Below are 14,525 nucleotides of genomic sequence, written 5' to 3'. Positions count from 1 at the left end.
TATCACATGTCCACACACATACCTATTAAGTCACACTTGACTGTGTAATACTAAAAAAAGAATCAACTCTCTTTCAATTAACCTGGTTGCCTAGAGATAATTCTCAACTGATATAAGATCCAGGCAAGTCGCCATTTACAAGTTTGATGTATCTGACAGCTATATTTCTATTACTATGCCAGCTGTGTTTGCTTCATCTAAGTACCATCTTATTTCCACTAGTTTTTCTTCTTCTTCATGGCATGCCAATCTGGATAATAGGGGATTGCATTAGGAATGTTGAGATAGAAATAACCTTCTAGTAATTAGCTAAAATATTTTTTGGGGGAAAACAAATTTACAGTTGAGTGCTAAAACTGTTATTAGAAACAATTCTCCTTACACTTCTGCATGTAACTTCACTAATTTTATTCAAGGGATATACAAAGATATTAGAACCACATATAGCATCCAAAGAAGTGCACATGCACACATACAAGGGTTTTTTGGCCACCCAGCCTAATGTAGCCCTCACTCACTCTCTCCAAGTACCTATTCCACTGTTCCTGAAGGTTGGGAACCATCAAAAGTAAATTTAAATTCAGAATTAGGAGCTATAAATCAAAAGCAAGTTTGACAACCCTTCCAACCTCCCTGAGTACAACCAGACTTGGATCTGGGCCACAGGTCTGTATGTGTAATTATTTCATAGGCAGTAGTACACTATGAAAAGCACAGGGAAAAGGGAAATATTTAACACTTCCTAACATCAGATAAAATACAGAGATTAGACCAAATAGTATGCTCAGTAGTTTTCTGGGTTGAGGCAAATATGTCCCAAGATATTACACCTGTCAGGGTTGCCTTTAAAAATCAATTTCCCAAAATGAACAATTATATGAAATAGTAGAAGTATGCAGCACCCAACCTTCCATGTCCAATGTGGGTATCACACCACACAGTAAGTACCCTGGGCTCCTCTGGGGACGAATGCAGGATATAAATTTAAAATATAAAGAAGCAATATGTGGCCAATAAGGTTAATTTCTAAAATTGATAAGTTCCACAAAATTATTTAAATATATATGTGATTTTTGTGTTTAACCCGTATGAATATTTAGAGGTTGACACCATCATACATACAGGAAGTCACTCTTGAATGGCCCCCAGATTCACAAACCCAACTCCACTAACACAGCATAGCTGAAAAAAACAGGGAACCTCAGGAAATAAAATAAAATCTAATTGCTAATTGAGGATGTAGGACGGGGTAGGCAACCCCTTTTCCAGGGCTGCATTCCAGTGGTGGACAGAAACAGAGACGATGATGGGTGGAACTAAAAACATTGACTAGATTAATGTGAGAATCAAGACCATTCTGTGCAAGTCTACTCAGAAGAAAGTCTCAAATAAGCATGCAGAGGATTTTTGATTTTTTTTTTAGAACAGATTAATAGCTGTTGTTTTGGAAAGCAAGTAAAAGTAATTCTTTTGATACTAGTGGGTCACACAAAAAGCAAAAGCCTATCCATTTGTTGTCAGACATCCATTTCCTCAATCCATACAAGCAGGGGAATTTATTTTCTTTAGAGAAACAAACATAAATTTAAATTAAACAAAATACTGTCACTTCCAGTTGCTCTGAAGCTACATAAGGAGGGGAAGAACAATTTGAAAAGCAAAGAAAAGTAGAAAATGTATGAGTAGAGAAGAAATGTTGATGGGATGGGGAAATGTGGCAGCTTCAAGAGACACTGAAAATGAGGTCAAGGGCTACAGACTGTCCACCTGTGATCTAGGCAAATAATTTAAAGGTTTCCTGTTCAAGTTAAGTGAACTCAAACCACAGCAATGATGACTCTGAAAGCTATCCTCTCTTCTACAGATATACTGTTATTGAGTAAGAACATTAAAAATTTCTATTAACTTATTTCTCAAATAGTGCCATAAAAGTATTGCAGGTTTCATTCCCTATCAATAAGCTGACAACTAAAATGAAATTAAAATAAAGCAAATTTAACTTTAACGTACCATTAAGGTAAATAAAGCATTGACTTTTAATGTTTTTCTTACCTCTGAGGAGGGATACATGGAGCAGATACTGCAGGCATAACTGTACAGGGTTCAGTCGGTGTTTTCTTTGACTTTTTAGCCTTTTTTCTGACTTTTGATGTAGACCTTGTTTTGGCAGAGCCCTCTTTTCTATAGAGGCCGTTTTTCATTTCAGCTTCTCCATAAATGTTCAGAGGTCTCCGAATGGAACCTGGTGGTGTATGTACATCACAATATGCAGTCTTTTTTACTGAGAATGTCGTGCCACTACCAGTTAATTCTTTCACTGGTTCCATTTTCATATACAAACCAGCTTTTTGAGCACATGTAACATGGAATGCTGTGTAGCAGTTTGCTTTGTGGCACTGAATACAGGCACCAACACCTTTCTGTTTACAGAGGTAGCATGTTAACTTCCATCGGGCAGGGGGAATGTTCTTAACTCCATCTATTGGCTCAATAAAAACTGTATTGGCAAATCCAACTTCCGGAATCCAAAGAGCACAAACAACATGTCCCCATCGATCATCATCTGTCTTTTTAAAGGCACCTCCTTTGTTTGGACACAGTACACAGTCTACAGGCCGTGAACGGGACTGTAGACACTGTCTGCAGAGCCACTGGCCCTCAGGTATATATGGCACCCCATAACACTCCTGATGCACTGCTAAGTTACACATATCACAAAAAAGAATTACATTGCTGTTCTGACACTCTCCATCCATGCAAATACAACAAACTGCATCTTCATCAATTAAAGACTGATGCTCACCCTGTTTCTGAGTCTCACAATAAGATTCTTTTTCAAAGCGGTCCATAAGAAATTCAAACATGTTTTGCGATACAACTGAGAATCCATCACTCTTTCGCTTTTCGTTGATTATTTCTAGCCACGCATAATCTTCTTCATCCATATCATACTCCACTTCATTATCAAGCTCTTCCGAAGACTTTTCAATAAATTTATAGTACGTTGGAGGCCTCCGGGGTGCAGAAGGTGGACTGTACTCAACAATATGCACTTTGGGTTCTGGAAGAGTACTTGCTGTAGACGGGATGCCATGCGCACTCGGAGACGTTTCATTTTTCTTTTTGACTTTGTTATTTCTATGCCTCTTTGTTCTCAGAAAGATTGGTGGCCTTTCACTATTTTCTTTATTGCTGTTACATTCACTTAATTCTTGGGCTGTAAGATCATCTTCTAATATAATTTCCAGAGGTTCAAAGATACTGATCCTGTGCAATCGCCCTTCAATTTCTATTTCTACCATCCTTTGAGCCTGAGCATAGGTCAAAGTTTCTCTAGTAGGGGAGTGTTTAATACTGCATGGAGAAGAAGAGTGCCTTGCTGAAGATACTCGATGACATCTTCCTTTCCTCCTCATTTGGTACTGATTACCTAAAATTAGAAGCATGATTGTAAGATGAAATTGTGTATTTTAATATGAAAACAGGTAAGACAAAAGAAGAAACATTTTTTTACCTACTAGGTGGTTTCTATGATAAAAATTAAACATAGTATCTAGAAGGCATTTAAAAACTATGAAACAAAATACTTTCATAAGACCACAGTAAGAACTCCACACATTTTTGTAATTTAAGAACTCTTAACAATTCATTTTATAAAACATCCTTGCAGTTAAACAGATGTGTGTTCTGTCATTAAGTCAGCCTTCCCCAACCTTAGCTACCCAGATGTTGTTGTACTACAACTCCCATCATCCCTAACTACTGACCACAATGGCTAGAAGTGATGAAGATGGTAGTTTAACACTATTCTGAGGAAACAGAGTTGTAGCATGATCTAGTTGCATGATATATTTACTGGATTACTGGTCACTGCTATTCAAAATGAGTTGGATCCAGAGAACTATGATTGAAAATCTGCTTGTACAATAGGGCTTTCCTGACTACAACCACCCCAAAGCTGTTTCTGAGGGTTGAGAGCCCTTGTCTAATGGCTTGGGATGAGAAACAGGGAGTTGCAGCAGGGCAGGTAAATTCAGAATAATTTGGCAATGTTTCAGAAGCATTTTTCTACTCACACAAGACACAAACAAGCCCATTTCTTAAAAGTAAATAGTAGTTTTTCACTTATTATTATTCCATTTATGTGTTGCATTTTTTGCCTCAGGTAGGAAAAAGTCATTTTTATAAAACATTAAAACCAGAATGAAAAGAAAAACGTTAAAACATCCCATCCCCTCTAAAAGTCTCTATACTGTTAAAAGTCAAAGGCTTGGATGAAGAGGAATGTTTTCACCTGACACCCGAAGATATTTAGTGATGGTACCAGAAGAGCCTCCCTGGTGAGAGCATTGCTTAAATCCTATGCACTTACTTAGGAGTAAGAGCTATTAAAGTCGATGTAAAAATTGTGCTGTTGAAAATGCATGCGTAACACATTTTGCCTGATATTAAATAAAAGGGAAAAAAGACTAACAGCATGTGGTATGCAGTATGTTCATTAGTAACTTGAATAGAAGATCAGTCAGCCTGTCTACAGTCCAGTTTACATGTCATTTTAAAACATAGTTTAAAATAAACTATGGTATAAAGTGATCAAACAGTGTGTTGGAGCATGTTGATCGAAAGACTGTGCTTTGTTTTTGCCTTCAGCACACTGGAGAAGAAATTGGAGGGTGGCTTCAATTTATGTACAAACCAGTGATTGTCATTTGCTCGAACTTGCAAACACACCACACACAGTAAGCCAAGAACAAATCTTTGCATCCTGTTCATTAGGGCTGGGCTTTCAACACTGTGATATATCACCAGCTAAACAATGCAATGTACTGATATATCACAATGTCTGAAATAAGGATGGAGCTATGTAGAGGCATTGGATGGCTTCACGGTTTTTCCTGCATTGTGATTTTTGTATAGCACACAAGCACACCCATCACGATTTGCAAAATATTGCAAGGTCAAAAATTACGAAACTGGTATCACAATATGGACTTCAAACAGGTTTTGAACGATATATCGCCCAGCCCTAACACACATCATGATTCATGATATATTGCCAGGTTAAAAATGATAAAACCAGTATCATTATATGGACTTCAAAACTGTTTGGGACGATATATCGCCCAGACATACTGCTCATGGCTTGTGTGGGAGGAGGGAAACAAACCATTACTTCTGATTCATGCATAATGGAAAGTTAGCTTCTGGTTTGCTTTCCTCCAGCTAAGGACTGGCAGAAGCAAAGGGAGAACAAAGCACTTGTGCTTTCAGAAGTGTGCAGAATGAGAACCAGTCCTCCAAACAATAGCAAGCTTTGATTGCAGATTTGTTTATTGGAAAGATTAATGATTCATTGGGCATGCTACTTCCTAATTTCACTATATATATTTGAAATAGTGAGCCACTCCTTAATTTACATTCAAACAACTATTCATCATTCACAGGTGTAACATAGCATAGCATAAACCAAAACAGGTACGCTTCACTGACAGAGAGTCCTAGGAACAGGCAGAAAAAACCTTCTGCTTGTAATGATTGGGACTGCTAATATTTGCAGCATTTCACAGCATGGTGAATCCTGAAGGGTCCTGTGACTTCCAAAAGCAAGGAGGCAGAATGGAGAAAAGTAAGTGTGTGTGTGTCTGTGTGTGTGTGTGTGTGTGTGTGTTTGAATGACAGAGTGAGAGATAGTACACCTGCAATGAAAGGAGCCAGGAAGCTCCAATGCATTTGCAGAATACTGTGCATAGCCTTTTGGAACAAACACTTTAACATTATTTGGAATGTTTATTTTGCACTTATTTGTTTTATTTAGATGGATTATCCTAAAGACAGAAATTGAATTATACCAGAGCTTGACATTTTGGTGCAAGGAACGGAATGGTGGCAATAAAATACAGCCTGTAAATGAAGGCATCTGAGGCTGTCATTGAAGAGGTGATACCTATACAAGATAACGTTCCATCAGTTACAAGTAATCCCTGGGGCCTCCCACCACCACCACCACCAGTGTGAAAGAAAAAAATCAACTTGTTTTTAATACAGGGTGGCCTGAAATATTTTTTAAATGAACCTCTGCAAAAATGCATCAAAGAAATGTGAAGGGAGCATCAGATGCTGATTTCTATGAAGGATTTGAAAGCAGCCCTGTTTAGGGAAGCTTTTTAATGTTTAATAAATTATTGTATTTTAACATTCTTTTGGAAGCCGCCCAGAGTGGCTGGGGAAACCCAGTCAGATGGGCGGGGTATAAATAATAAATTATTATTATTAATTATTATAGCAACTAACTGACAGGTGTCAACAAATACTTAACACTTTTTTATTCTCCTTAGCTCCACAGTATTGAGGATTGCAGTCTACTCTTCTATCAAGCAAAATGGGCCTCTAATTATGAAAAATGACTTGTACAAGGTCTTTCATGCAGTGGCTCCTCACTGACTCCTTCGAACTGCAGCCCACAGAGTTCTCCAAAGCCAAGTAACATGGGATTGCACATGGAAGGCTACAGTGAGAAAGGGGTCTCTCCCCACACCAACTGTTTGGAACAGATTTTAGGGGTAAAGAAACAACTCTGTTGCACAAGTAGCCTAATTTTTCTCATGTTCTGGATCTAAGCCAGCACGTGAAATCCACATAATTAAATCCAATGTTGAATTTGTAGATATTTTTGTTCATCTAAAATATATACATAATTCATGTTTGTGACCTATATTAACTATCAACAAAGATTGTTTTCATAATGTTCTTATTTTTCTTATGTAGAATAGGAACCATTTTACCTGATGTTATATGATTTCACTTGTGTTTATGGTTGCATAGCTTTTAATACATACTGTCTGTAAACTATACAGAGGATGGTATATTTTGTCTACATATCTCTTTTACTTGCCTCTGAGAAAGGACAGTTTTCATAATGAGATATAGCAAGACTTTCAGGTTCTGGGTTAAAGCAGACACTGACACAATTTGTAGTTATGAACCAACAAATGTTGTGATGCAGTGTAAATGAGCCCATAAAAAAATCATTTGGAGAAAACTTGGAGGAACATAATTATGAATGATATGCTTGGGAAGAAGTGGGACATTGGTTCCTTCCCCTTTAGTGTATTGCTTGACTTGCTCATCAGTAGAAAAATGATATTTAAATGGCTCTGTCTTGCAATAGGGTCAGAAATTTGCTGGAAAGTGCTGATGTTTAATACAGTACATAAATGCAAGTATGAGGCAGCACCCATGAGGGTTCCAATGTGCTTCTAATGGGGAACAGGGCAAGAAAGAAAAAAGAAGAGTTACCAGTATGTTGTGAAAATTCACATGCCAAAATGTGAAGGAAAGGAAATACAGTGAGTTGATCTCAAAACAAAAGGAGCAAAATCAAACCTTGGCCATTTCTGTAAACTGCCCTGTTTACAAACAGTGTAGGCAGAAATTTATTGTTCTGTTTACAGCAATTATCTTTCATTCAATAAATAAGCTCTGTCAAATTATCAGCTGAACAAGTATTCACTTAAGGCAGATTTTCAAGATGTTTTGATTACAACTCCCATCAGAACTAGGCAGCATGGCCAACGGTCCAAAATATCTGGAGGACAAAAGGTTGGAGAAGACTTTCTCACAGCATCAGATTCTCTCCCCACAACACTAACCTTCACTGCCACAGGATCAATTTTAGTCTTTCTACCAGGAACAAAACAAAACTATGACTACTAGACAATAAAACAAAGTATTATCTGGATAGCCTCAGTGCTATTTTCCAGACTAAACTACAGCACAATCAACAATGAGTTAGCTTCTTTGAACATGGACCACAATAAGTGGTCAACTCGTTTTAATCAGTAAAAAAACTGTGGCTAGCCTTGATTATTTTGAGCCATACAACCATTCAACGTTACTAAGGAAAGCTTTGCTCCCCGAGGATTAGAATAATTTCATGCAGTTAGTAAAAGTGTATTAAATTAAATATAATTTTTTCAACCATTATCTAAGTTCACTCAATTCCTCTGGGAGGTTTGATAAAAAGCTAATTATTTCATTTCAGTACGTAAATGCACAAGAGGGTGTGCATCAAGTGCACTGAAGGGCCTATGCCACCTACACAAGATCACATATGCCTACTCCAGACTGTATTTAATTTTAAGTGTCCACGTCACCGATAGCTCATGTGGATTCACATATCCACCTTAAAAGCACGAGAGGTAAAAATCCTTCTTTGTATGTACGCTTACACAGAATACCCCACATGAACATGGCAACGGTCCTGTATTTCCATGTCCTTCAGCTCAGTATATGAACACTCAGTGAACTAGGCTGTTATAGGAAATATTGGTCTGTGTACAACTCTCATACCCACAATATAGTCAAGGAACATGAGTTTGTGGTTTTGGAAGCACTCATCTGTGAGTGGGCTATAGCAGGACAGAAATACTATGGGTATACCTTGCATTCATGGATGCTACAGCCACAACAGGAAGGTCCATGCACCCAGATGACAAGTATGCCAATGGAGTTAAAGTTGTTAAGTGTTACTAGTATTTGTTAATCTTGAGCACAGCACCCTATCTCCCTTTTTCCCACTGTTCCCCCATGGACTACAAAACTAGAACAGACACTTAAAGGAATTCATTCCTTAAAAAAACTTTCTCAACCATTTTATGGACACAGGCCCCAAGTCATGCACTCCTTCACATGCAGAATGATTCTTAGGTCACAATCTTTTTCTGTTATTACCCAATAACTGGTTGTGTTTGTGGTTTATTTGAGCTTAGACTAATTTCTAAAGCTTCTTATGCGGCCTTATAAAAAGAACTGAAGCACAGAACAAAATAGCATTTATAAAGTTATCACTGCAAAACTTAGCTTTGATATATTACTTTAGAAAACTGTGCAGACTGCAAAACATGTATCAGAAAGCAATTCAACAGGCAACAGCTGCTTAAAAAAAAAAGTAGTAATAGAAGACTACTGGACAGTAATCATCATTTTCTCTTCCAGTAACCACAGCTGTTAGTAAGAAAAGAATAGGGTAGCTGTGCAATGATATCTGAAGACATAAAGTAAGCAACACTCAACAAATGTCTGCACTGGGGAAAACATTTTACACATATTCATGGGTAATGCATGGCACCAACTCTATTTAATAAACATTTGTGTCAATGCCCTCCCTTCACATGACAGTTCTCCCACTTCCCCCAGGTTACAGAGGATGAATATTCCTTATTTTCAATTTGTGTTGACATTTTTTCCACAATAAGCACGTTTGGGAAGTGCAAATATTCCCACTAAATCTTTAATCTTTACTGAGGGGCAAGAAAGAGGAACAGAAGCTACATGAACTTTGTGAAATTGCAGTATTTTAATAGCTAGTTCAAGCATCTATTCAAACCATCAAAATTGGCAATCTTATGAAACAGCCACTCAGACCTGTTCTGGTAGCTTGCAACTCATCTCCCACCTCCCCCGCTTTTTTTTTTTTTTTTTTTTTACTGGTTCCAGACTGAAGAGCTGCATGAAATCCAATGTCACATTTCAATTTTTGTAACAGAAAGAGGGCTATGTTTGTGTGTGTACATAATGGGGAGCATTTCTAAGCTTTTTATGGAGAGCTATTACGACATGAGGGACCCAGGTGGCGCTGTGGGTTAAACCACAGAGTCTAGGGCTTGCTGATCAGAAGGTTGGCGGTTCGAATCCCTGCCACGGGGTGAGCTCCCGTTGCTCGGTCCCAGCTCCTGCCCACCTAGCAGTTCGAAAGCACATCAAAGTGCAAGTAGATAAATAGGGACCGCTCCAGCGGGAAGGTAAACGGCGTTTCCGTGCGCTGCTCTGGTTCACCAGAAGCGGCTTTGTCATGCTGGCCACATGACCCGGAAGCTGTCTGCGGACAAACGCCGGCTCCCTCGGCCTATAGAGCGAGATGAGCGCCGCAACCCCAGAGTCGGACACGACTGGACCTGGTGGTCAGGGGTCCCTTTACCTTTTTATTACGACATGATCCTATGGCTTTCCAGTTCAATGGGATTTACCCATCACATTTAATCAGAATGAATCCTTAAAGAGAACCAACTGACTTAACAACCTTGTGAGGTAGGCCACTACTTCGCTCATTTTAATATCGGCTCTCGTATCCAGACATTTTTAGTTCCAAGCAAATTTTTAAAATACCCAAGCTGTGTTTACACTACAGAACTATTTGACAGCCATCATTCATTTCAAAATCTCATGCATTATATAAAAACTAAACTAAAACTGTGGAAGAAATTATCATGCTAAACTACAACTATTTCCCCTAGGATTTTAAAAAGAAGAAAAACCACAGAAAAAGTCAGAACCATGCAAGTTCTTTACAGAGTGTATTCCTCTATCATAAACTAGATAAAATCTAGTTACAGGTAGGTAGCCGTGTTGGTCTGCCATAGTCAAAACAAGATACAGTAAAATAAAAAAAATTCCTTCCAGTAGCACCTTAGAGACCAACTAAGTTTGTTCTTGCATGCACACGAAAGCTCATACCAAGAACAAACTTAGTTGGTCTCTAAGGTGCTACTGGAAGGAATTTTTTATTTTATTTTGTTTTAGATAAAATCTAGTTCAGAGAGAGAGAATGAATTCCATGTCTAGATGAATGACAGAAAGAAATGGTTATGTGCAAACAACTATCTGGCTTTTAGAAGACATCTGAAAGCAGCCCTGTTTAGGGAAGTTTTTAATGTTTGATATTTTATCGTGTTTTTGATATTCTGTTTGGAGGTGCCCAGATAGATGGGTGGGGTATAAATAATAATAATAATCATCATCATTATCCGAAGTTCAGCAACAGCCAAAGCGTCTTAAAAGTGACATTTTATCACCAGACCACATAACCAAAATAAAGCCTTCCTCAAGAAGCATACTGTCTGCGAGGCTTGTACAGTACTATAGTCAGGGTTTGCCCTATCTGCAGTTCCCTTGGGAACGCAAAATAATAAATCACACGTCCATTTGCGGAGCGTCTGACATCATCTATTGCTACAGAAAGGGAGATGAAAGCCGCTTCCGAGTTAAAAGGCCCTGGTCCCTGGGAGGTAACGCTCCTCTTACAAACTGCGGAACCCAGTCCACTGAACCCGGCCGGGCCAGCTCCCAGCTGGGAGTTACAACAGAAAGGCGACGGGAAGGTGGGGGGTGGGGAAAGTTGCGCTTCGCCCCGAAAGCGAAAGCGAACTCCCCAGGAAGTAACCCTTTCCTCCCCGAAGGGAAAGAGGCGAAACAGGAAGACTCGATAGCTTTAGGGAGAACTTGCGGGAGGCGCGGGCCACCCTCCCTTTCCCAAATCCAACCTCCCCCCTCGGTTCCGCGGAATGGTTGCGCCCAGCACGAGATTTCCGTGCAACCCCGCCGCCGCCGCCGCCGCCGCCGCCCACCCCCTTTCCCGAACGTCGCCTTTTCCCCGCCCGGCCGCGACATCAACAACAGCGGGCGCCCCTCCCGCTGGCGCGCCGATGGTTCCTTCCCCTCCCCCACCGCCCCTCCCCTCTCGCCGAGTGGTTCCTCCCACGCCAGGCCCGGCGCCTTATCCTTTGCCAGGCCCTACCTCTCCCCGCCGGGCCTGCCTCGCTTTTCCTTCCCACCCCCACCTCCCACCCCCCGCCCCGGACAATACTCGGGCCGCAAACATGGCGCCCGCCCGCCCGCCCAGCCGTGAGGTGGGTGGTGGTGCGGCGGGTGCGGTTTGACGGACCGCGGGCGCTCACCTGAGGGAGCTGGCCGACCCCTCCCTTGGCTGCGAGACTCCGGGGCTAATGGCGGCTCCCTCAGCTTGCTAACGCCGAGCGGCTGTGAGGAGATTGAGGGAGGGGCCTCGTCGTCCGCGCTGTCCCGGCCGCCTTTGGGCTCCCGGTGGCGGCGGCGGTTGCTGTCTCCGGCTGCCGCGACGCATTCGGGGGCGGAGGGCCGGCTGCGGGTTGGTCGCCGAGGCTCCCGTGGCCGAGAACCTTCCCCTCCTCCTCCTCCCCCCTTCGGCACAAACAATGCGGCGGCTTCACCACAGCGCTCGCGCCGGCGGGGGAGGGGAGGGAGGGAGGGAGGGAGGCGGGGGAGGAGCAGCAGCAGCAGCAGCAGCGGGACGCGAGGGCGCCAGGCACCTCCCAGCCCCGCGGACGACGACGACGTGCGTTCTGGGGGCGGGGCCCCGGAGGCCACGCCCCCGCCCGCCGCCGTAATCGTCATCCGCCCGCCGTCAACCAATCCTCGCGACGCGCTTGGGAGCGAGGTGGGCGGGGCTGAGAACGCGTCGGGTTTGTTTAAGATCGCAGGCTGCTGCTGCTGCTGCTGCTGCCGGGTTCAGGGATGGACGAGGCGGAGGGGAACTGAGCACGAGGCCCTTTCTCGGGCGATCTTCCGCGGCATGGCGTTTTCTCCTTGCGTGCGGAGCCAGGTGCGAGGCGAAGATTTCGTAGGATCGGCTGGCTAGTTATGGGGAGTCGTGACGCGTCAAGTTCTTTGCCACTCGAGATCCCACTGTCTTTGGGAACATTAAACAGACCCAGCCTCTTGCACCTTCATTTTCTTTGACGCAGAGGACTTTAAAACCAGGATTCGCCTCCCAGCTGGGGCCCGCCTTCACTGACATACTTTCGGCACTCCGTGAAAGCCCATCTTTCCAGGTTTTCATGGATGGAATACCTGTACTGAATGGTATAGGGTTTGTTTGTTTGTTTTTGTAAAATAATGCAGGGATTTGTGATACGTGAAATGGAAAGAGAAGAACGGAAGTCATTGATCTCTTAAGGACATAACTATCTGACTTTTGGAAGACATCTGAAGGCAGCCCTGTTTAGGGAAGTTTCTAATGTATGATGTTTTAACCTATTTTTAATATTCTGCTGGGAGCTGCCCAGAGTGGCTGGGGAAAGCCAACCAGATGGGCGGAGTATAAATACCCCCCAAAAATAGTCCTGCCCACCACATGGTCTAAGGCAGGCATAGGCAACCTTCGGCTCTCCAGATGTTTTGGCCTACAACTCCCATGATCCCTAGCTAACAGGACCAGTGGTCAGGGGTGATGGGAATTGTAGTCCAAAACATCTGGAGAGCCGAAGGTTGCCTATGCCTGGTCTAAGGGATGGTGGATAGGCCCATGGCTGAAAAAAGTTGCTGACCCCTGGCTTAGATAATATATATATAGTGCATATATGTTCTACAGTGGTACCTCGGTTTACAAACTTAATCCGTTCTGGACGTTGGTTCTTAAACCAAAACAGTTCTTAAACTGAGGTGCACTCTCCCTAATGAGGCCTTCCGCTGCTGGTGCCCTTCCACCATTCAGATTCCGTTCTTAGACCAAGGTAAAGTTCTCAAACCGGGACACTACTTCCAGTTTTGCGGAGTTTGTAAACCGGACTGTTCTAATACTGAGTAAGTACTGTACCACTATTTTGTTAGTGTGGTGCCAAAGCTTTTCACCGTTGTGTGTCTTTTGTATTCCGGTACTTGTTATGAATTGCATATGCTTTTGTATGATTGTGGCAATATTTTAATGTATTTTCTTTGTGCTTGCGTTTTTAAATATTAAATAGTCACTTGGAGACCTCTGTGACAAGTCTAGCCAGCCAGCATGGACTATGATCAAGAATGATGGGAGTCATAATGCAACATCACGAGGGTCACAAATCTCCACCCCTGCCTTAAGACAGTGGTTGTCTCGGCATAGCCTACCTCACAAGGTTGTTAGATATGTTTATATATAAAAGGAGGAGGTACACTATTACTATTATTTCATGTAATAATCACTTCCCACGAGGTATGCCAAAGCTATTTACAATATAGTAAAAATATTGAAAAACATTATTATGAAAGTTAAAACAATTACATGTATAAAAAGAACGTAAAAACCATGTACATATAAAAGTTTAAAACAGCAGCAGCAAATACATCAAATCAAATGCAGATACCAACTGAAATGAAGTTCTCCATTTAGAAGGCTTGTTGAAAAGCTGGTGTCAAAAAGACAAAGGAAACTGTATTGGGGATATGACGGGAGGGAACTCCAAACTACCTGCTGCCTCACTAAAGTTCCAATTCTGACATGCAGAATGGACTTTCTGATAGGATTACATTCTATGGGAGAGGGCATTTTGCAGATGCTATGGTTGATCAGGTCTGTAGGGGATGAGATTACTTTTAAGAAGATTGAGACAATCTACCAGGATACAAATTAAGTAATAAAAACAAAAGCAATCAGTGGGGTGAATTATATGAATTTATGCTGGGATAGATTACATCTACCCTGTATAGCTACACTTGTAGCTTGTAGATCATAGTGAAAGTACATGAAACTACTGTATTACTTTTCATTGGGTGGTGAAAAAATGCTTTTAATTATATAATAAATAAATAAATTGCTATTAATACTCCACCCATCTGGCTGGGTTTCCCCAGGCACTCTGGGCAGCTTCCAACAGAATATTAAAAAGTTAAGTAAAAAAATTAGTTTACTACATTGAGTCTGTCAATGTAGCATTGTCACATGTTCTGTTAGTAATATA

The 14,525-nt window shown here is 41.5% G+C and overlaps 1 protein-coding gene across 6 annotated transcripts in view; it reads right to left on the bottom strand.

Annotated features, from left to right (window-relative positions):
* Positions 1–12,066, bottom strand: part of BRD1 (bromodomain containing 1) — a 40,791-nt gene extending 28,725 nt beyond the window's left edge. For 3 of the 6 annotated variants that reach the window (XM_033162789.1, XM_033162790.1, XM_033162791.1), the window contains exons 1-2: positions 11,733–12,065; positions 2,053–3,430 (exon numbers count right to left, since the gene is read on the bottom strand). In XM_033162789.1, coding sequence (XP_033018680.1) covers positions 2,053–3,416 — 1,364 coding nt within the window. In that variant the 5' untranslated portion in view covers positions 3,417–3,430; positions 11,733–12,065. Of the gene's footprint in view, positions 1–2,052; positions 3,431–11,732 lie in introns of all 6 variants that reach the window. The other 3 variants (XM_033162788.1, XM_033162792.1, XM_033162793.1) reach the window with 2 other exon arrangements.
* Between the last annotated feature and the right edge of the window lie 2,459 nt (positions 12,067–14,525).

Source organism: Lacerta agilis, chromosome 10 (assembly GCF_009819535.1).
Source record: "Lacerta agilis isolate rLacAgi1 chromosome 10, rLacAgi1.pri, whole genome shotgun sequence".
In the NCBI taxonomy this organism is placed as follows: domain Eukaryota; kingdom Metazoa; phylum Chordata; class Lepidosauria; order Squamata; family Lacertidae; genus Lacerta; species Lacerta agilis.
The sequence above is the reverse complement of the archived record's forward strand: the minus strand, read 5'-3'. Positions and strand labels throughout refer to the sequence as shown.